The 21,351-nt window shown below is 37.5% G+C and overlaps 2 protein-coding genes across 3 annotated transcripts in view; one reads left to right on the top strand and one right to left on the bottom strand.

Annotated features, from left to right (window-relative positions):
* Nucleotides 1-10,289, top strand: part of PDZK1 (PDZ domain containing 1) — a 30,104-nt gene extending 19,815 nt beyond the window's left edge. Inside the window, exons 5-9 of the mRNA XM_057721458.1 lie at nt 300-495; nt 2,821-3,017; nt 7,451-7,675; nt 8,354-8,644; nt 10,016-10,289. Of these exons, the coding sequence (XP_057577441.1) occupies nt 300-495; nt 2,821-3,017; nt 7,451-7,675; nt 8,354-8,644; nt 10,016-10,069 (963 nt within the window). The 3' untranslated portion in view covers nt 10,070-10,289. The remainder of the gene's footprint in view (nt 1-299; nt 496-2,820; nt 3,018-7,450; nt 7,676-8,353; nt 8,645-10,015) is intronic.
* A 793-nt stretch (nt 10,290-11,082) lies between these two features.
* GPR89A (G protein-coupled receptor 89A) overlaps nt 11,083-21,351 on the bottom strand; it is a 42,203-nt gene continuing 31,934 nt past the window's right edge. The window contains exons 10-14 of one of the 2 annotated variants that reach the window (XM_057721437.1): nt 20,597-20,689; nt 14,694-14,789; nt 12,847-12,936; nt 11,866-11,931; nt 11,083-11,729 (exon numbers count right to left, since the gene is read on the bottom strand). In XM_057721437.1, the coding sequence (XP_057577420.1) occupies nt 11,523-11,729; nt 11,866-11,931; nt 12,847-12,936; nt 14,694-14,789; nt 20,597-20,689 (552 nt within the window). In that variant the 3' untranslated portion in view covers nt 11,083-11,522. Of the gene's footprint in view, nt 11,757-11,865; nt 11,932-12,846; nt 12,937-14,693; nt 14,790-20,596; nt 20,690-21,351 lie in introns of both variants that reach the window. The other variant, XM_057721445.1, reaches the window with a different exon arrangement.

Below are 21,351 nucleotides of genomic sequence, written 5' to 3' on the forward strand. Positions count from 1 at the left end.
TCCTCCAAACTCCTTTCCTAGTCTTTACCTAAGTACCCTTTTGAGTTTTCTGAATTCCAGCTCTCACTTGGGTTCAGTTAGCAAATGTGTGGGTGAGGTCATACTTAACAACTGTATAAGGGAAGATAGATAAATACCAGTGAGGAGGTAGAAAATAGTATTACAGCTTAAACTCAGGGCTTACATCCCATATTTTCTGTTGAATCCACAGACTGTGTGCCTTGATGCAGAAATCTTCTTACTTCCCAGCACCATTCTTGGAGATTGGTATTGGTCCTCACCTGTGTATGTTGTTGCAGGTGAAGAAGTCCGGCAGTCGTGTCATGTTCCTGCTGGTGGACAAGGAAACTGACAAGCACCATAGTGAGCAGAAGATAAAATTCAAGAGAGAAACAGCCAGTCTGAAACTGCTACCCCACCAGCCCCGGGTTGTGGAGATGAAGAAGGGAAGCAGTGGCTATGGTTTCTATCTGAGAGCAGGCCCAGAACAGAAAGGTAAGGCACTAGAAGAGCAGAACACTTGGCAGTGTGACCATCCAATTCTTCACCCCACTCTGACTCCAGAGTTCCGCTAGACCCCCAACCCCTCCTCAGATTCACGAAGGAGAAACTAGAAAGCATAGCTGGGTCAGTTTCCGTGTCGCATGGGGGCCTGATGGGGCATCCCTAGGTTTCCATAGCAGAATTATAGGGCAGAATTTTGGATCTGGGCAGTAGTATACTGGTAAATTGGCTCTCTGGGAAAAAAAAAAAAGCCCTAATTTGTAGCATGTGGTTTTTTTGTGTGTGTGTGGTGTAAGTACTCCCACTATGTCTGATTTCAACATGCTGTCACAGAATGCAGCAGTTGACAAGTATTCTCATGAGCTGGTGTGAGCCAGCTCCAACACACCACTAGATCTGAGGCAGAGGTGTGGGTTGGGGTTTGGGACTTGAATAGAACCAGGGGTCTTTCTGATTTCTTGTAATTCAATAAGGAAAGAACTAAAGTCCTTCTACAAAAGCTGAATACATAAAAATATGTAGGTTCAGGCCATGAAGACTGTTACCCAGAAGTTGCTATTTTATTTTCATCATATATATTTATATTAATTTATGAAACATTAATTTGGTTCATAGTATGTAAAAACATCCTCAGGGCCTTTGAGAATATCAAGTGAATCAGACAAGAATTCTTCAGTCAAGAAGCCTCCTGTTTAGCAGAGGAGATAAGACACGTGTCCATAACTGAAGGTAGATGGCGAGAAGCACCTTAATACAAGGCAGATAAAATACTGTGGAAATTCAATGTTGGAGCAAGTTTTTCTCACTAAAAAGGTGCTAGGAGGCCTCATAGTAAAAGTAGCACTTGAGCTCAGGCTTTGTAGGGTGAATAGAATTTGGGCAAGTTGATGGGGTGGGGACAAGGAAGGCCGGTCCATGAAGATAGGATTGTGGGAATAAAGCAGGAAAACACAGGCACAGTTTTATTGGCCTCTAATGTGTAGCACAGAAAACCAAGTTAGAAAGGTTGGTTGGAGAGAAATGATGGACTTTTAGTGCATGTTGAGGAGTTTGGACTTCTTTCTACAGTCGATGGGGAGATAAACTTTTTCTGAACAGTGTGAGAAAGAAGAAAAATTAAACCTACAGTGTCTTGGGGGCCTTATACATCTCAATCACTGCTAATAATTCTGCAAGAATTGCTGAAATTGAGGACTTGAAGAAGATAGGATCATTCTTATATGGTCAGATAGTTAGTTGTGGTACAGCTAGTATCGGATACAGGTCTATCTAGTTCCAAAGCCCCTGCTCATGCCATTGGCACTGGGGAGTGACTCGGTCAGACATTGCATCAAGATGAATCTGAAGGCAGGTCTGTATTGGTGAAGGCAAGCATTAGGGACAGGGAGAGCAACTGGTAAGGGGCTGCAGCAGTTTAGGTAGAATTCAAGGCATTTCAGGTAGAGGATCTACGACTCGAGAAGAGGAGATGTGTAAAAATACTAAGGTAGCATTGAAGGACATGGCTGATTAGACACGGGGAGTGGATGCTGAGGAAGAATCAGTTGCTAAGTGTCAGTGATTGGGCGGATGGTGCTCCCACTAACAGGTGACCAAGATGAGGGAGACGGGCCAAGATGATTTCTGGTGTGAATACATCACATTTGAGGATTCTATGGGATCTCCAATGGAGATGCCATAGCAGCTAGCTGGAAAAGTAAAACTGGAGCTTGTTAAAACTATATGAGGGACAAAAAAAAAAGTCTGAGAGATCTGAGGGCATCTGGTGAAGATAGTTCAAGTCATGAGAAGAAGGCCAAAGACACATCCTTGCAGTGTGCACACACAAACACACTCACAACCGAATTCACTCAACTGCTACTAAAATGCAAGTATGGGTTTCCTAGGGTCTGAATTCCCTGGTTTTGTTCATCATTTCCCCCTGCCCCGCCTTTTTACGGCTTAGCTTCTACATAAGATGCATGGATGCAAGTATGCACACTGACCTCCTGGGAACTTGCTGACCCTTACTGCTTAGCATGCCATCTTCTCAAGACTGAATCCCAAACACTGTTAGTGACAACATTCTTTTCTTTAAGACCCTTTCATTATTAATGGCTGGGTTTGTTCCTGGAATGAGTTCTGACCAAAGAATGAGGCTGGATAAGATGCATATAGGCATTCTAGGGTGCCAGTGGGAAGGACAGGAGTTGTACTCAGCATGCCTTTTATATCTACTTTATAAGGGCCTTAGGCTCCAACAGAAATTCCCCCAGTTGGTTTTTTGGGGGTCTTTCTGATAATTTATTTAAATTTTTTTTGGGGGGTGGGGTGTAGGTCAAGTTGTCAAGGACATAGATTCCGGAAGTCCAGCAGAAGAGGCTGGCTTGAAGAAAAATGACCTGGTAGTTGCTGTCAATGGCGAGTCTGTGGAGTCCCTCGATCATGACAGTGTGGTGGAAAGGATTAAAAAGGGTGGAGATCAGACTTCACTGTTGGTGGTAGACAAAGAGACGAACAACATATATAAACTGGTAAGTAATACAAGGCCACATATTTATGAACTAAGGTTGGGTCCGTTCGCTCCTGCCCTCAAACTTTGGCTAAGTTACCACTGTTTTTTTTTTAATTAACTTTTTTTTTTTTTTTATTGGCTGTGTTGGGTCTTCGTTGCTGCACACAGGCTTTCTCTAGTTGTGGCGAGCAGGGGCTACTCTTCATTGTGGTGCACGGGCTCCTCACTGTAGTGGCTTCTCTTGTTGCAGAGCACAGGCTCTAGGCACGTGGGCTTCAGTAGTTGCGACACATGAGCTCAATAGTTGTGGCTCACGGACTCTAGAGCACAGGCTCAATAGTTGTGGTGCACGGGCTTAGTTGCTCCGTGGCATGTGGTATCTTCCTGGGACAGGGATTGAACCCGGGTCCCCTGAATTGGCAGGTGGATTCTTAAGCACTGCACCACCTAGGAAGTCCCTAAGTTACCACTTTGATCTTCATACTGGAAGGGGCATAACGATCACCTTCATTAAGGCTGCACTGAAGCTCAAATTGGTAGTGATAAGAGAAGGCCAAGTGATTGCTACACGAGTTTTAAGTCCCTAGATTCAAGATTTTGAAAGAATTTGCAAATATAACTGCAGAATTTCTCTTGATGACCTGGGAAAAATCTATGAACAATAGCCTGGAAATAAGCAGATATACCTTGAACTTTCCCAAATAGGGAATAACTGGATTTTAAACTATAGACCAATAATTCTATCAATCCCATGTAAAAGCCTAGAAAGTACTGCTAAACAGTTTATAAGCCCTTAGCAAGGAAGTAGAAACAGATTCACCAAACCAAGTTGTGTCAAACTAACCTTATTTCCTCTTAACTCTTAATCACAACAGCTGTTATCTGCACATTTTAAGGTTTTTATAACACCTTTATTTTATCATAAGAACTGAGGATCACTCTAGCAGACATTTGGGGGCCTTCTAAAGTACCATCTGCCTTGCTGGGTGTTGGTCACAAAAATGAACAAAGATGAACTTGCTCTATGTGATATACAATAAATGGAAGCATCCAAAGGTGTATAAATGCTATAGAGGGAGAGATATTATGGGTGGTGGTGGTAGTGTTAGCCTCCTTTTTAGATTAAAAAACTGAAGCTTATAGAGACTAAGTGATTGGCTAAAGCCACACAGCTTAGCAAAGACTGAAGTCAGTATTTGAATGCAAATTTTAATTTTTTATGCCATACTCCCTCTCAGCACAACATTTTGATTAGATATTTCAAGACACTTCTTTTCAAGAAGATTAAAGAGTGAACTGGATGATAGAAAAATGAATGGGTATTTAGCTAGTTGAACAACCATACCTGAAGAATACTTGATATTGGAACAATGTCAACCTGAACAGATGTCTCTAATGGTGTGCTGCTTGTTCCTATCCTAAGCTAGTATATTATTAAATGTGGGTGGAGACATGAAAAATGTATTTAATATACTTAAGTCATACAGACGACTTAATGTGCTGATGGATAATGAATTCAATTTACTAGAGGCTATAATTAATATTCAAAATACCTAGTCAGGATAGAAAGAATAAAGATTAATAAGTTTAAGTTTAAACAGGAATAAATTTCAAGTACTATACTAACTTAAGAGTAAATTGTATGACTACCAAATAGTGAGACCTGATTTGATGACTATAGAAAAAGCACAGAAACTTGATGACACTCTAAGCAGCTGCCCCTACCCAAAAAATGCAATTTAAGGTTACATGAATTGACACTTGGCTTCTGGAGATCATAGTATTACTGTACTGAGTTGGTCAGACTATACTCGAAATTACTAGTAATGCAGTCTTGGGTAAGGCACCCTCCCTGTGCCTGTTTCCTTCATTGTAATATGGGCATAGCTACGGTGAAGCGTGGCTATGAGTGTTAAATGAGTTAATATTTACAGCGTTCAGAATAATGCCTGGCACATATAAATGTTGTGTTTGTTAAATCGAACATTGTGCCCACTTTTGAGAACCTCACTTTAAGGCCAGTATCAAGAAAGGTAAGCAGGGCAGAGATTTTGTAAGATACTACGTGAATATTCAGCTTGAATAAGCACAGACTTTGGGAAGAAAGAACATCTTCAAGAATTTGAAAGGCTAAATGGTAACTATGTAAGGTGATGGATGTGTTAATTTAACTTGACTGTGGTAATCATTTCACAATGTATATGTCTAACAAGTCATCATGTGCACACCTTGAACATGTACAATTTTATTTGTCAATTATGCTTCGTTAAAGCTGGGAAAATATATGAAGCAAAAATTGACAAAACTGAAAAGAGAAATACAGTTCTACAATTATAGTTGGAGACTTCAAAATCCTACTCTCAATACTGGACAGAACAACCAGACACAAGTAAGGAACTAGAGGACTTAAACAACACAAACCAGCTAGATCTAACAGACATACACAGAGCACTCTACCCAAAAACAGAATACACATTCTTCTCAAGTGCACAAGGGATATTCTCCAGAATAGACCATATGTTAGGCCACAAAACTGTCACAAGAGCCAAAAGATGGAATCAACCGAAGTGTCCACTGACAGATGAGTGGATTTAAAAAATCATATATATATATATGAAGTATATCTATATTTATATGCATATGAATTTGAAAAGGCCATTACATGTAGGAAGTAGACTTATTTTTGAGGTGTCCTATGGGGCACAGCTTGACCAAATAGAGAAGGCATAGATAGCTAGCTTTTGGCTTAAGGACAACTGAAGCTGCCAGGAGCAAGCTCTGCAGAGTGGGGAGCCCCCAGTTGGTGGAAAGAATCAAGCAGAAGTCAGAAGGTCACTGCTGTAGCTGTTGTAAAGGGAATTCAGGCATCAAGTCCTTTTCAATGCCTCCTCATCTTATGACAGAATGACAACTATAATTTTAATGTTTTGGTTAATATGAGAGAAGTTGGATCTAAAAAGGATGCGTCTCCATCTTCTTCCTCCCTCTTCACCCCCCCTCCACCCCAAAGTAAGTTCCACAGGTGGGTAGGTGGGTGGTGGTTGGATCTTTCATATATTGATGTATCAGTGAATAAAACACCTAAATCAGTTCCTGGCACATACTAGACACTCAAATATTTGAATAAAGAATGAGACAAAACTCATTAACTGTTTAATGTTACTGTCCTCTGCCTCAAGATTAACTACTACTGTCAGATACAGTTGATTTGCTTGTTTGGGTAGTGACATCAGAGGCATTTTTGCATGTGATCACTCTGACAATTTTCCACATTTTAAAGAGAAAGAAATGTGGGAAAATTTGCAAGTTTATCATTGAAAGGTCTGAAGTTAGCTGAATTGGGTAAGTAGGAGGTTCTGTGCTGTGGTGCTACTCTTGTTTAGAAAGGAAGATGTGGTAGTAAGACAGATGATACCAGGACCCCAAATCCAGTTTTAGCCAGGCTGCTGAACAGTATGATTTGGGGCAGACCATACATACTCACCTTCAATGCTTGATTTTCTACCCATTGCCTAACAGATGTCCTGGACACTTGTGGGCAGTAATTTAACTGCTGATTCAAGATCTTACCATACCCAAGTATACCCTTTTAATTCTCTCAACTAAAACCCACAGGCAGCTAAACTCTTCATTTTGTAGCAAAAACCAATCACATGTTTCCTGTTCTCTGCCTTTTATGTTTAAGACCATCACTGCCTTCTTTACATGGATGGTCTGGGAGTTGAGACAGATTAGAAGTATCTAAAGATAGTGAGGGGTCTGGCATAACAGAATGTCAGCTAATGGTTACAATAATAAATAGTAAAATAAATTGAGTACAGCAGATACAGCACTGGAGGGGGAGTGGAAGAAGCAAGTAGCAAATGATTGGAATTGACTTTTGTTACCATATGTGACCATATGATTGCCAACCTCTACCCCCTCCCCCCAATTAATTACTGTGTATAATTCAAATAGTGATAAAAATAATGTCTCATGTGTCACTTTCTCTAATGTGTTTAAGGAGCTCTGAAGAGTTCTGAAGACCACCTTATTGAATGGGAAGGGCCAAGTGAGCCTACTCTGCATGAGGTACTGGGCAAGTCACTCAGTGTCTATAATCTCCTAACAGGGAGATTGCCCATGGTTTGTTCAGCGACTCACTCACTGTCATGGGATCAGAATAAACTAGCGGTTCTCTTGGACTTATTTTTGGATCCTTGTACGACATTCTATACTGCTTTTATTTTATGTATATTTACATTTGCTTACATGTTTATACTCATTACTTCATAACCAAGCTCAATCTTCCTTTATACCGTTTCTGTTTTGGGTTAGTAGAGAAATTTTACAGCCTACAACCAGGTGTATCTGGAAGAGCAGTGGACCGTGGAGGATACCTTATGAATTAAACCAGCACATTTAATAAAGTGTAACTTAGAATTAATGTTTTTTTCCCTTTATTTTCAAAAGGCTGGCTTTTCTCCATTTCTCTACTATCAAATTCAAGAACTGCCTAACGGTTCTGTCAAGGAGGCTCCGGTGCCTACTCCTGCTCCTCTGGAGGTCTCCAGCCCAGATGCTACAGAGGAAGTGGGAGACCATAAGCCTAAACTCTGCAGGCTGGTTAAAGGTGAAGATGGCTATGGCTTTCACTTAAATGCAATTCAGGGTCGGCCAGGCTCATTCGTCAAAGAGGTACGGTGATCTGGTTCCGGCAGCCCAATGATCACAGTCACAATTAGGAGAGTCCCAGTTTCTCCCACTCACTGATGGCTCAGTAAACAGGTTACCTTGAAGGCCTACACTGAAGGTCTGACTTGGGTTCAAATAAATGCTATTATGGTCTTGTGCCCTTTAAGATAGCTGCTAGTACATCCTAAGCTCACATCTTTTGTTTCTTATATATCTGTTCCACCTAGCTGTCTCTTTAGATACTTTCAAATCAAATACTATAAACAGAGTGAGTTGGCATGACTGTGGCTGATAGTCACTAACAGTTCTAACTGGGAGTGATACTTGTTTGCTTCTGTGTGTTTGGCATAATGCCCCTACCCTGCAGGGACTGACAGTGAGAAGACTATCGCTATAGCTCTCAGGTTGGGAATGAAGAAGGGGGACCTATGAAATCTAATGCCTTCAACCCAGAAGACATATAACATGATATTCAACCACTGTGACACTACTCATTTGAGTATGGAAGTTGTAGTTTTCATAAGCAGAAAAACAATAGAGCACCAGTCTCAACTTCTCTACCTCAAGGAGAAATAATAACATGATTAAGAATAAGTTCTCAACGTCCTCATCTCTCCTCTGAAGAATAGCTAGTCTAACATTCTGTATCTGGAAGTGATAACTCAGAACCTCTGCTCATAGGTACAGGAGGGTGGCCCTGCTGACCTGGCTGGGCTGGAGGATGAGGATGTCGTCATTGAAGTGAATGGAGTGAATGTGCTGGATGAACCCTATGAGAAGGTGGTGGACAGAATCCAGAGCAGTGGCAAGAATGTCACACTGTTAGTCTGTGGAAAGAAGGCCTATGATTATTTCCAGGCTAAGAAAATCCCTATTGTTTCCTCCATGGCTGACCCACTGGATGACGTCCCTGTTGCCGAAGAAGGAACGCTGGAGGAATCAGAGGAAGACTCGCACACCGCAAAAGAACGAGTGAGTGGTGATACATTTCTTTAGTGATCTAACTAAGCAGAGTATGGTAAAGTCCTTCATGAGTGCACCATGTATCTATGTTTACCACAGATTCCCTAAGATCCTAGAGTGTAAAGAGAACTAGCAAAGTCAGTTATCGTGGAGGAGAGGAGGTAGTGTAAGAACAACAAACTTCTTATTTTTCATAGCATGGAGTTGACAGTAACTTATCAAAATTGTAATGGGAACCACCAGAAGAACCTGAATCAGACTATTTACCTACAAATTCGGGAGCTGCCATTTATCGGCCTTGGGTAAATGGATTTATTCTTTGTGCCTCACTTTCCCCACCTATAAACCAAGGATAATTTGTAGGGCTGTCATCAGGATTATATTAAGACTGGTAAAGTGTTTCAGCGGTGCCTGGTTCATGGTAAGCATGAAACTTAAATACTATAGTTAAAGACAGTACTGTTTTTAAAATAAATGGCAGGTATTCAAATTTCATTACTGGGGAAGAATATTTCTTTTTATAGGGGAACTTGAGGTGCAAAAGTAAACTTACCTATCCAAGTTCACAGAGGAAATGTATGACAAAGCCAAGACTCTGAAAGTTTGATATTCTTTCCAATACATGATTTCTACTGATTGGTAATATAAAAAACAAATACTCATTTTTAATGAACACACACTGTCAATCTGTTTGGGCTGCTAAACAAAATACAACAGACTCGGTGGCTTATAAACAATAAACATTTATTTCTCACAGTTCTGGAGGCTGGAAAGTCCAGGATTCCCAGCCTCCAGAATCCTGGCAGATTCAGTGTCTGGTGAAGGCCCTCTTCCGGGTTGCAGACTGCTGACTTCTGGTTGTGCCTTCTCATGGTAGAAGGGGCTAAGGAGTTCTGGGAGGCCTCCTTTATAAGGGCACTAATCTCAATCATGAGAGCTCTGCCCTCATGACCTAATCACCTCCCAAAGGCCCTACCCCCTAATAATATCACCTTGGGGAAGAGAATTTCAATTTATGCATTCTGAGGAGATACAAACATGCAGACCATAGCATACATGAAGGCCATTGGCCTTGTATCCTGGATTGTTTCACAAAGTATTCTAGATGTCTTTAAAAAATTCTATAATAGCTCTATAGGAAGTCAATTACAGTATGCTAGTTTTATAGAAAAGAAATATGTATATATAGAGACATTAAGAAATGTGCTAGCGTCGAACAGCAAGGGGAAACAAAGCCAAAGTATAGAATTTAGGTCTCCTGGCTTCTAGTGAGTGACTCTACTCACTGACTTAAATCATGCAAACCTAGAATAGATCATCCATCCATCTCCTGATGTTCACACCTTACCACTTATAGATCCTTTGTTTTCTTTTGCACAGGCCCACAGTACAGCCTCTAATTCTTCTTCCAATTCTGAAGATACAGAGATGTGATGAGAACAAGTAATGCCTTGGGGTGATAGCTATTTCCCGGTATTTAATAGGAATCCTTTCTCAAGGAATGAGCTGACACCTGTTTACTGTCTGTGTTAGAGAAGAACTCCTCTGGAAACCGCTTCCTCATGTGTGATTGTCTTCTGTTGTCCTGTCTTAGGGGCGGCTGCCACAGGGAGCTTATTTATGGTCAAATTAGGAAGAGTTAAGGCAGGAGCCAGATGCTGTTCATGTGATCTCTTTCAAGCTTCAACTTAACTACATTTCTCTCTATGATGTTATCTCTTCTATAGGTTCCTAGAGCACCAAAGATGATTCATAAATCTGTATATGTGAGAACTGCTAATTAAAGCATCTGAGCAGATAAGCCTATCAAAATTATGCTTTTGTAAGAACGTTGTTGTTGCTAAAATAAATGCCATTAAAAATGCCTCTTGAGTATGCTTGAATTTTCCCTGTTAGCTGATATAACCTTAATAGTGCTTTTGTTTTTGGTAAACTTTTTATGCTTTAATCTTCATTTTGCCTCTAGAAACCCAAGACAATAAAACTCAGAATAAGATCTTAGTAATAAAGAGAGACTTCCTGGTAATAAAATGCAGGATTTCCTTAAACTGCATTTGAGTGTCCTACAAATTTTCCAACAGCTTCCTTTTACAGATGAAGAAATTTGAGTCCTAGAAAAGGAAACTGACTTATTCCAGTTAACAGTTATTCATTGTTTTACCCCATAGCGCAAGGGGCAGATGAAAAAAAAATGAGATATCATTACTGACTTGAATTTAGAATAATTCACTCTTAAATAATACTAAGTTGAAAGGGAATCAAGAAAAATGACATACTTTGAAGTCTCTCTTGGTAGACTCTATTTCAGTTGCATACCATCCCTTCCCAAGGACAGATAACCTCTTATTTCAAGCGGGCAGGGTTTGGGGAGGACGGGTGGGATGCCAACTCAGATCACACAAGCATAATACCAAGATATCCTTGATAACATGATGCTAAGGCCAAAGTGTTAACAATCTCTGATTTTAATGATAGTCAATCTCAAGGGAAAATCATAACCTTCTCTATATGATCCTTGACTTAAACAGAATCTCATGTGTTTGGCCCAGCTACTTTTAGATTTCTCTTACCCCAGAGTTCCAGTGTATTTTCTCTGCATAGTTTCCTGGCTCTTTCCAGCCCCACCACCCGGCATGCTGCACCAGCCTCAAACCCAAACACGGTGCTCTCGGCTGAGTACTAGATTGAGTTACTTCTCTCATTTCTAGCAGATGCTACTCATGATCACGGTATCATCTGAGGAGGAAGGCGTAAGCTGGAGGTAGAATATGCTACCACAGCATTTTGTGTGTTTAAAAAATGTTAGGCCCCGGTCCCCTCCATTTTTTCCCTCTTATATCCAAATTCTGACACCACTGGCCTGTAGCAGTCTGTAGTAGGCATGAGTTCAAGGTGTCATATGCTTCTCTGGTGCCTGTTTGTGGGCCAAATAGAGGAAGAGTATGCTGGAGAGAGCACTGACCAGGAAGATGACATCAAACCAGCGGTGGTAGAAGTTGAACTGCAGCTCTCCAAGGACTTCGGTGACGATGGTGCGGTACTCCAGGGGCATGCTCATTCGGATCAGCAGCACGGAGGAGACGAAGTACATGCCCTGTGAGTCAAATTAATCCAGAAGTCGCTTTGATGTAGTGACAGACAAGTCAAAGGAAACTGTTAAAGTATTTAAAAGTAAAACACATTTCTGGTATTTTACAGCTGTAAATATAAAGCTAGTTCATTAAACTTACCATTATCTGTGCTAATAGCAGGACAATGACATTGGAGGACTTACTGCTGGAGATGGCATAAAAGAACTGTCAAGAGAGGGAGGAGAGATGAATTTATACAGTACTGCTAGATTCCTGTGTCAAAAGCATTAAGTGGTATGGTTAACATTTAATTAAAAGTGTCTCTTCCATGTCACAATGCTGTATAGAACCATTCATATGATTATGGCTATAAATAAGATATTTAAGTGGACTTCCCCAAAAGAATCCAGTTATAGTTTTCCCATACGGGTAAGCTGGTGGTTTTAAGTATTATAACATGAAAGGATTTCAACTTACCAGACACTATGTGATACGATTTTAACATCATCATAAAAAATTAAAACAAATTACTCCAGGCCACTCCAAGCCCTTGTAATTGTTACTATGCTCCTGAGTTCTTCCTAAAATTGTGCTAGATGCTTGGAGAGCCCTTCTCCCCTCCCAACCTCTTCTCTCCTTTCATTCAAACAACTCTTGGATTTTGAAATCCCTACCTCTTCTAAGAGAGGATTTACCTTCCAGCACCATGAAGCCTTCCTATGCTGATCAGAAAACAGCTGAACATTCTACCTCCATATCCTCCTTACAAGGGACCCTCAGAACCTCAAGGTTCTTCTAACCTCAAATACGATCTCATTTATTCACACCAAATATCTGCTCAGTACCTACCATGTGCCAAGTTCTGTTCTAGATGCTGGTGACTTATCAGTGAATGAAACAGACTGTGATCTCATTTTATGACCTGCGGTAACTGTACTTATCTGATTAGTGTATGATGTAAATACATTATCATCAACTTATGTATTAGTTTAACTTTTTCATTTATTCTGTTGTATGTCTTTTAAATATTTGTGACTGTTGACTAAGATCTCAGAAGGCAGAAATCTTAATTAGGTAAAGTTCTCTCACAGTGCCACATGTCATTAAATAAGTACTATTAAACTCTGTGATACAACCTACCTTGGTAAGAGTGATCAGCAGTCCTCGGATGGATGTGACAATGATTATTCCAACCAGAATGAAGGAAATGTGCTGGGACCAGAACTTCACCTGTCAACATAATAGGAAGAAAAAAATATTTGTTAAATCTCTGTTCAGAGAGATGGGAAAGCTAAGAAGATGCATTCTTACCACTGACGTGACTGTGAGAGGGAACTTCATTAGCAAGTAAGTGGCAACAAAAACATGTATAGGGTGACTGCAGTGGCTATCTTAATTAGCAGGCTTAAAACTTAAGGACAGAAGAAAGCAAGTGCAATGAAGTGACGAAAATAACACTAATAAATCAGAAGAAACACAAAGCTAATAACATAGCCTCAAGTGAAAAGCATCAACTAAAAGGAAACTAAACAGCAGTCTGATAATTCTTAGTATCTGTGAATGACAGTTCTCTGATCACCCAAAACTTTAAGAAACTTTTCTTTTTATAATAAAAGAATATGTAGACATTCTCAGCTACAGTCTAGGAAATAGCTGACCTTCATTCGAATCACATGATGATAACTTTTTCTCCTCTTGAACTGCTTCAGAGTGAGAGGCAGCTGTGATACCCTGTGCTTGATTCAGGGCTGAAAAACATCTGGGGGGGGGGGCTGTATTGCTAACATCTAAGAGATGTTATTCAGGATTATGAAATGTGGAGTACAAATATAAATGAATGATAGATGAAATACACATACATATACAGCAACTAGCCTCAGAAAGCACTGATAAGGAAGGGCATTTCTGAAAATTCACCCCAGTAAAAAAACTTAAAGGAGGAAAACACATATGAAATAAAAGTGAAGCATACTTTACCAATAATAATTTATATACTACCTGAAGGAAAGATACCATGCTGCTTCACATGAAAAAAGATACACTACTGATCTACCATCAAAAAAATGTGTGCTTTGAGCTGTTTCTCAAGGACTGGAGCTCAATTTGCTCTGGTGTATTTTCATTTCATCCAGCTACTGGGGCATGCCCAGCTGAGACGGATGGCTGGGGGTAGCATGCAGTCTTTGGCTGGGACCATAGAACAGCTAAATGGCACTCACAGGGACTAAGAACATGACATTGGTCTTATCATCAAAGTGCTAATCAGCTAGAATCATTGGCCATACATATTTATATATAAACATATATATATATATACACACACACACGCATCTGGAAAATATACTATTCTATAAATAAAGACATTAAACTTAAATTGGGACAAGTGTGTTTAATGACAGTGGTATTATAAAACAGGGAGAAAGATGATTAAGAAAAAGCTTTGTGCACAGATGATAGTTACCATTTTTAGCTCAAAGTCCACATGAAATAATTGTTAGATAATTTTTTATAGCAGAAATCACTTCAGCTCTAACATGAAAACACTAATTAGTAGTTAATTTTCTACCAGAGGAATCAAAGGTGATTTATGTGTTTGAAGATGTCATCAAGTATCACAGAGAGAAGGATTTGAATATTTGGTAGGGAGAAGCTGGTGAGTGGTAGCTGCGACAGAGAAGAGGAGGAACTACAGAAAAAATCACTATCCATGACAATAATAATTGGCAGTCATTACTTTCAGTTTTATGCCCTTTACAAATTTTCCATGTGAATATGCCAAAATATACAGAGGAGAGTGAGAAGAATGAAAGCAGAAACAAGTACCTGGAGTAAGCAGTTAGACTCTAAAGAATTTATAGCAGATAAATTTTATCTGTAATTTATAGCAGATAAATTTTATCTGTAATTTATAGCAGATAAATTTTATCTGTAATTTACAGCAGATAAAATAGAAACATAACAAACAAAGATTTTGATACAACTCTTACATCAAATTGGATCCCCAGATAATTCACAGTGATCTCAATGCCTCTTGTGACTGGATCAGTTTTCCCAACTCGGTCAAAAACGATATTAATGGTTGCCTGCAGAGACACAAACCTTTACATTAGATTATCTCAAAAATCAACATTTCAAAAAATGATTCAAAATAATGAATTAATCACCAAATGTATCTTACAGGTAGATATTCCTAAAAATGCAATTCTACTCTCAATCTAAATCATATATAAAAAACTTATTTTGGCTACTCACACATAGGCAAACAAAAGTCCCTATCTACCCTAGCTTTCTTTTCTGTAGAGCAGAAAGGGGAATAAAGCTATGACATATACACATCAATTTATTAGGATTGAAAGGTAACATTCTCGTAGATGAACTCAGGGTAAGAGAATCAAGGAATTCAAGGGTCATTCCCTGTGGTTATTTTCTGAAAGCTCTAATAGCAATCACTAAAACAACAAAAAAAGAGTTATAGCTGACAAGCCAGCAAAGAAGATCAAATGGAATCATGAAAAATACCTGATTAATCCAAGAGAAGGAAGAAAAAAGGAAAAAGGGGAAAAAAGAACACACGAGACAAATAAAAACATACAGTGGTTGTTTTAAACTCAACCATCTCAATAATCACATTAAATATAAATGGTCTAAACCAGGGGTTGGCAAATTCTGCCACTGTCATGACTGTAGCTACAGACAATATGTAGATAAGTGGGTTTGGCCGTGGTCCAATAAAACTTTTAAAATAAAAGTAGGTGGCTGGATGTGGCCTGTGGGCTGCAGATGGCTGATTCCTGGTCTGAATGTGACAATCAAATGGCAGAGACCATCAGATTAGATAAAAAAACAAGTTGCTTACAAGAAATCCACTTTAAATACAAAGATACAAATAGGTTAAAAGTAAAAGTATGGAAAAAGATATATTATGCTAATGCTAACCAAAAGAAAGCTGGAATGTCTATGTTAATATCAAAGTAGATTTCATGGCAAAAAATATTGCCAGGGATTAAAAAGGGTCATTTCATGATGATAACAGAATAATTTCAACAAGGGGTACATAATGACCTTACATTACATACATGAAGCAAAAAAAAAAAAAAAAAAAGACAGAATTAAAAAAAGAAACGGGCAAATCCAAAACAATGGGTGGAAATTTCAACACCCCTCTCTCAGTAATTAAATAGTCAAAAAATCAGTAAGAGTATAGAAAACTGTAACAATACTATCAATCAACTTGACCTTATTGACACTTGCAGGCTACTGTACCCAACAAGAGTAGAATACACATTCTACTCAAGTGCACATAGAACATTAACCATGGTTGACCATATTCTGGGCCAGAAAACAAGTCTCAATAAATTTAAAAAGATTCAAAGTATGCTGTCAGATCACATGAAATTAAATTATAAAGTAATTACAGAAAGACATTCAGAAGATCCCCAAATATTTTATAACATACTTCTAAATAACCCACAAATCACAGAAGAAATCAAAAAAGAAATCACAAAGTATTTTGAACTGAATGAAAATAAAAATAAATGTATCAAAAAAGTTGCATTTTGTGAGATGCAACTAAAATAGTGCTTAGCAAGAAATTTATAGCATTAAAACACCTATATTAAAAAAAAGTTTCAAATCAGTCATCTTAGAGATGACTTTAAGAAATTAGAAAAAGAAGACCCCAAAAAAGCAGAAGAGAAATAAAAGATCAGAGCAGAAATCAATGAAGTAGAAACCAGAAAAACAATAGAGAAAATCAATTAACCCAGATGCTGACTCTTTAAAAAGTTCAAAAAAATTGATAAACTTCTACCTACACTGATTAGGAAAAAAAAAAGAGAAAAGACACAAATTATCAATATCAAGAATGAGAGCGATATCAATTCGCATCCACTAAAATGATAGATAATAAGTGTTGAGAGGATATGGAGAAATTGCAACCATCACATACTGCTGGTAGGAATGTAGATTGATGCAGGTGCTTTGGAAAATAGCCTGGTAGTTTGGCAGTTTATTAGGTTAAACATACCATTAGCATATAATCCAGCAACTATACTTCTACAGGTATATACCTAAGAGAAATGAAACATATGTCCACATAAAAACTTATACAGGAATGCTCACAACAGCAGTATTTATAGTGGCCAAAAAGTAGAAACAACTCAAATGTCCATCAACTGATTAGTGGATAATTTAATGTGGTATATCCATATAATGGAATAAACATTATTCAGACATAAAAAGGAATGAAGTACTGATAGAGGCTACAACATAGATGAACCTTGAAAACATTATGTTAAGAAGTCAATCACAAAAGACCACATTGTATGATTCCATTTACATGAAATGTCCAGAACAGGGAAATTTATAGAGACAAAAAGATTAGTGGTTGCCTAAGGCTGGGGAAGAAATAGGGAATGACTGCTAGTGAGTATGAGATTTCTTTTTGGGGTGATAAAAATTGATTGTGTTATGGTTACACACTCTGAATATATTAAAAACCACTGAATTGTACACTAAATGGGTGAACTGTATGTGAATTATACCTCAATAAAGCTGTTATATAAAAACAATGAGAGGTGACATCACTACAGATTTTATAAATATTAAAAGGATAATAAGAGAATATTATAAACAATCTTATGCCAATAAATTTGATGTCAATAAAAATGGATAAATTCATTGTAAGGCACAAACTGCAAAAGTTCACTCAAGAAGAAACAGATAACCCTGATAATAGGTAACTATTAAAGAAATTAAATTTGTAGTTAAAAAAATCTCTCTGCAAAGAAAACTCCTGGTCTAGATGGCTGATGATATCCACCAAACATTTAAGAAAGAAATAACAATTCCATGCAAACTCTTCTGCTAATTAGAATGAAAGAAATACTTCTCAACTTATTCTCTAAGGTTAGACACCTAAACCAAAGACATTAACAAGAAAACTACACTCTGATATTCCTCATAAACATAAACGCAAAAATTCATAACAAAATTTTAGTAAATTAAATCTAATAAAATATAAAAAGGATAAAACATCATGGCCAGGTAAGGTTTACTACAGGAATGCAAAGTCAGTTTAATATTCAAAAATTAATGTAATTCACTATATTAGCAGACTAAAAAAGAAAAACCATATGATCATCTCAATAGATGCAGAAAAAGCATCTGACAAAATCAAACATGCTTTCATGATTAAAAATACTGATAAAGGGCATCTAGGAAAACCAACAGCTAACACCATACTTAATGGTGTAAGACTGGATGCTTTCCCCCTAAGATCAGGAACAAGATCAGGATGACTGCTCTATTTAACTCTGTAACTAGAGGCTTTGGTCAGTGCAGTAAGGCTGGAGGAGGAGAAGAAGAAAGGCAGGATGGAGTTGTCTATGTAGAAAATCCTATGAAATTTATAAAAAGCTTCTAGAAATAATAAGGGAGTTTAGCAAGGTTGCAGAATATAAGATCAATATACAAGAATCAATTTTATATGTATATACTAGTAACACTTGGAAATTAAAATTATAAAAACATTTTCATTTATAATAGAAATACTTAACAGATAAATCTAGTGAAAGATGTGGAAGATTTGTACACTAAGAACTATAAAACACTGCTGAGAGAAACTAAAGAAGATCTAAATAAATGAAGAGTTGTACCATGTTCATGGACTAGAAGACTCATTGATCAAGACAGTGTGGTATTGGCAGAAGTAAATATATAAGATACATATAAATCTCAATAGAAAAAAGTACAGAAACAGACCCACACACATATGGTTAATTAGTTTTTGACAAAATTGCAAAATCACCTCAACGGAGAAAGAATACTCTTTTCAACAAATGGTGCTAGAACAATTGGCTATCTATATGAAAAAAGTGAACTTGGATTCATAATCCAATATCATATTAGAAAATTAACTCAAGATGGATCATCGACCTAAATGTAAAACCTAAAACTATAAAATTTCTAGAAGAGAACATATGAAGAAAATCTTAGTGACCCTGGCTTAGACAAAGATTTCTTAGATACAACACCAAAAGCATAATCTGTAATAGAAAAAAAAATGATAAACTGGACTTCATCAAAATTAAGAACTTTTGGTTTTTGAAAGATACTGCCAAGAGAATTAAAAGCCAAGCCACTGACTGGGAGAAAATATTTGAAAGTCACATATTTGATAAAAGGTTTCCAGAATATATTAAAAAAAACCCTCTCAAACCCAATAAAAAGAAAACAATCAACCCAATTAAAAAACTGGCAAAAAATTTGAATAGATATGTCATGAGAGAGGATATTCAGGTGGCAAAAAAGCACATAAAAAGTTGTTCCACATCATTAGACATTAGGAAAATGCAAACTAAAATGATTAAATACCACCTCATATCTATTAAAACATCTAATATTAAAAAGACTGACTACACAGTATTGGTGAGGATGTGGAATAACTGAAACTCTCAAACCCTGCAGGTGGGAATGTAAAATGGTACAACCTCTTCGGAAGAGTGTGGTCGTTTTGTCAAAAGTTAAACATACATCTGCCATATGATCCAGACATTCTGTACCTAAATGTTTTCTGCCAAGAGAAAAGAGAGCATATGTCCAAATACAGACTTGTATACAAATGTTCATAGCAGTTTTATTTGTAATATCCCCAAACTGGAAACAAACAAATATCGATCAGCAGATGAACAGATAAACAAATTGTGACGCATCCACACAACTGACTACTACTCAGGAATAAAAAGGAACAGAGAGGCATTACAAACGTGCCTGAGGAAAGTTTTGGAAGTGATGGATAGATATGTTCTCTGTCTTGACTGTGGTGATGACTGTTGCACAGGTAGATATATATATATCAAAACAACAAATTGTATAAATATGTATAGTTTAGTGAATGTCAATTGCATCTCAGTAAGGCTGTTAAAAATGTTATGCTCTACTAAAGGCTGCATCTCAGGAAAAACCTTTAGTAGCTTAGTTAACTGAATACACTACCTTCATTTATCCTCTCCCACTGAATAAATCAAGATTTAAATGTCATCTGAATGGGTATTAACATCAATTTATTATAACATTAGATCTGTTAGATCCAGAATCCTCCATTCATCTACACTGATCAAAATTAACTAACAAGCTGACAAAGCTCCTCTTTGTGCAAGCACAGCCCCAGTGGGAATGTCACCAAACCAGAAAGTCAAATCAGCCTTTTCTATAATCACCCTGAAATCCATTAATACCTGCAGATGAGTCACAAGTAAAGACAAATAATGCAGCACATAAAATGCACATAAAGAATAGAGCGTTAAGGGAGAGCCACAAAGAATAAGAGCTGTACGCACAGAAGATGAATTTAGCTGTAGAAATATGTTTTATAATTTACTTTTTTGGGTATACACAGATTATTAAAAAGGACAGGTGGTTTCTATTCTGAGCTAAAAGTAGGAGTTGTGTTATGCACCGTCATGTACTCATGGGTAATACGGAAAGCAGAGTATAAAATAAGAAACTTCTATATTCACTTCATATATTTCATAATCTAAGAACTTATTCATGATTTCTGACAGAAGAAAGATGCAACCTCCCTTTTCTAGGTGACCCAAAAAGGAGAGGGGGGGAAATGAGGCTCAGAGATACGAAACATCATATTCTCCACAGACTCAACAGGATTTGGAATTCAGTTCAATGCCTCAGCCAGACCCAATTTTCTCTCTCTGCCATTACCAGGGAAAATCATCTAAACACTGACAATTAATAATAATATACCTTTAAAAATTGCCAAAAAAAAAAGAAAGAAAAAAAGAATAATAAGACAAATATATGAAATAAAGTTTATTGTTACAGAAAGTGTAATAAAACACTCTATGTGACAAAAAAATAATAATATACTTACCATGAAAATTTTCCAAACACAGTAAATGGAGAAAAAGTAACCCAGAAAATTAAAATATTTCCCCTTGAAAGTTTTGGAGTATTCTATTCTCTCCTGTGGGAAAATGAACACAAAACATGGTTAGTCTCAGCAAAATATACATTTATATTACACAAAAATATTCCTGCCTCTATGAATCACTATTCAGGCTAAGAATTAAAACCACACATGATAATAACATTAAAATAATAGTAATAGCAGTTGTGGGAAAAATTTATTAAATGATTACTTTAAGCCAGAAATTAGGATAAACACCTTACATGCATTATTTAATCTTCATAACAACTCTTACGAGACATGTTCTCTTAATTTTACAGATGAGAAAACGGAGGCTTAGAGAGGTGAAATAACTTGCCTAAGGTTGCACAGCTAGTGAGTAAGGGAAGTTAGGCTCAGGCCTATATGTCTCCAAAGCCTATGTTTACCTCTGTCCTATATGGCTATTCCTGTGACGTGATCCTCAAAAACGGTTAAAATAGTTTGAACAACCTTAACTAACAGATTTTGCATATTTAAGTTACATTGCATTTTGGGTGTACATAAGAAAGTTACTTCTTGTAGTTAGGTCCTTTGTTGATCTGGATCCTTTAAAATAGGGCTACGCCATGGCAGATTGGTGTCTTTCTGTTCTTACAATATTACTAACTTGCAAGAGAATAAAAAACAATCAGAGGAGCTACCATAGAAGCTGCCCTCTTGATCCTGGATTATTAGTA

The sequence above is a fragment of the Hippopotamus amphibius genome, chromosome 1 (genome assembly GCF_030028045.1).
Source record: "Hippopotamus amphibius kiboko isolate mHipAmp2 chromosome 1, mHipAmp2.hap2, whole genome shotgun sequence".
Taxonomy (NCBI): Eukaryota; Metazoa; Chordata; class Mammalia; order Artiodactyla; family Hippopotamidae; genus Hippopotamus; species Hippopotamus amphibius.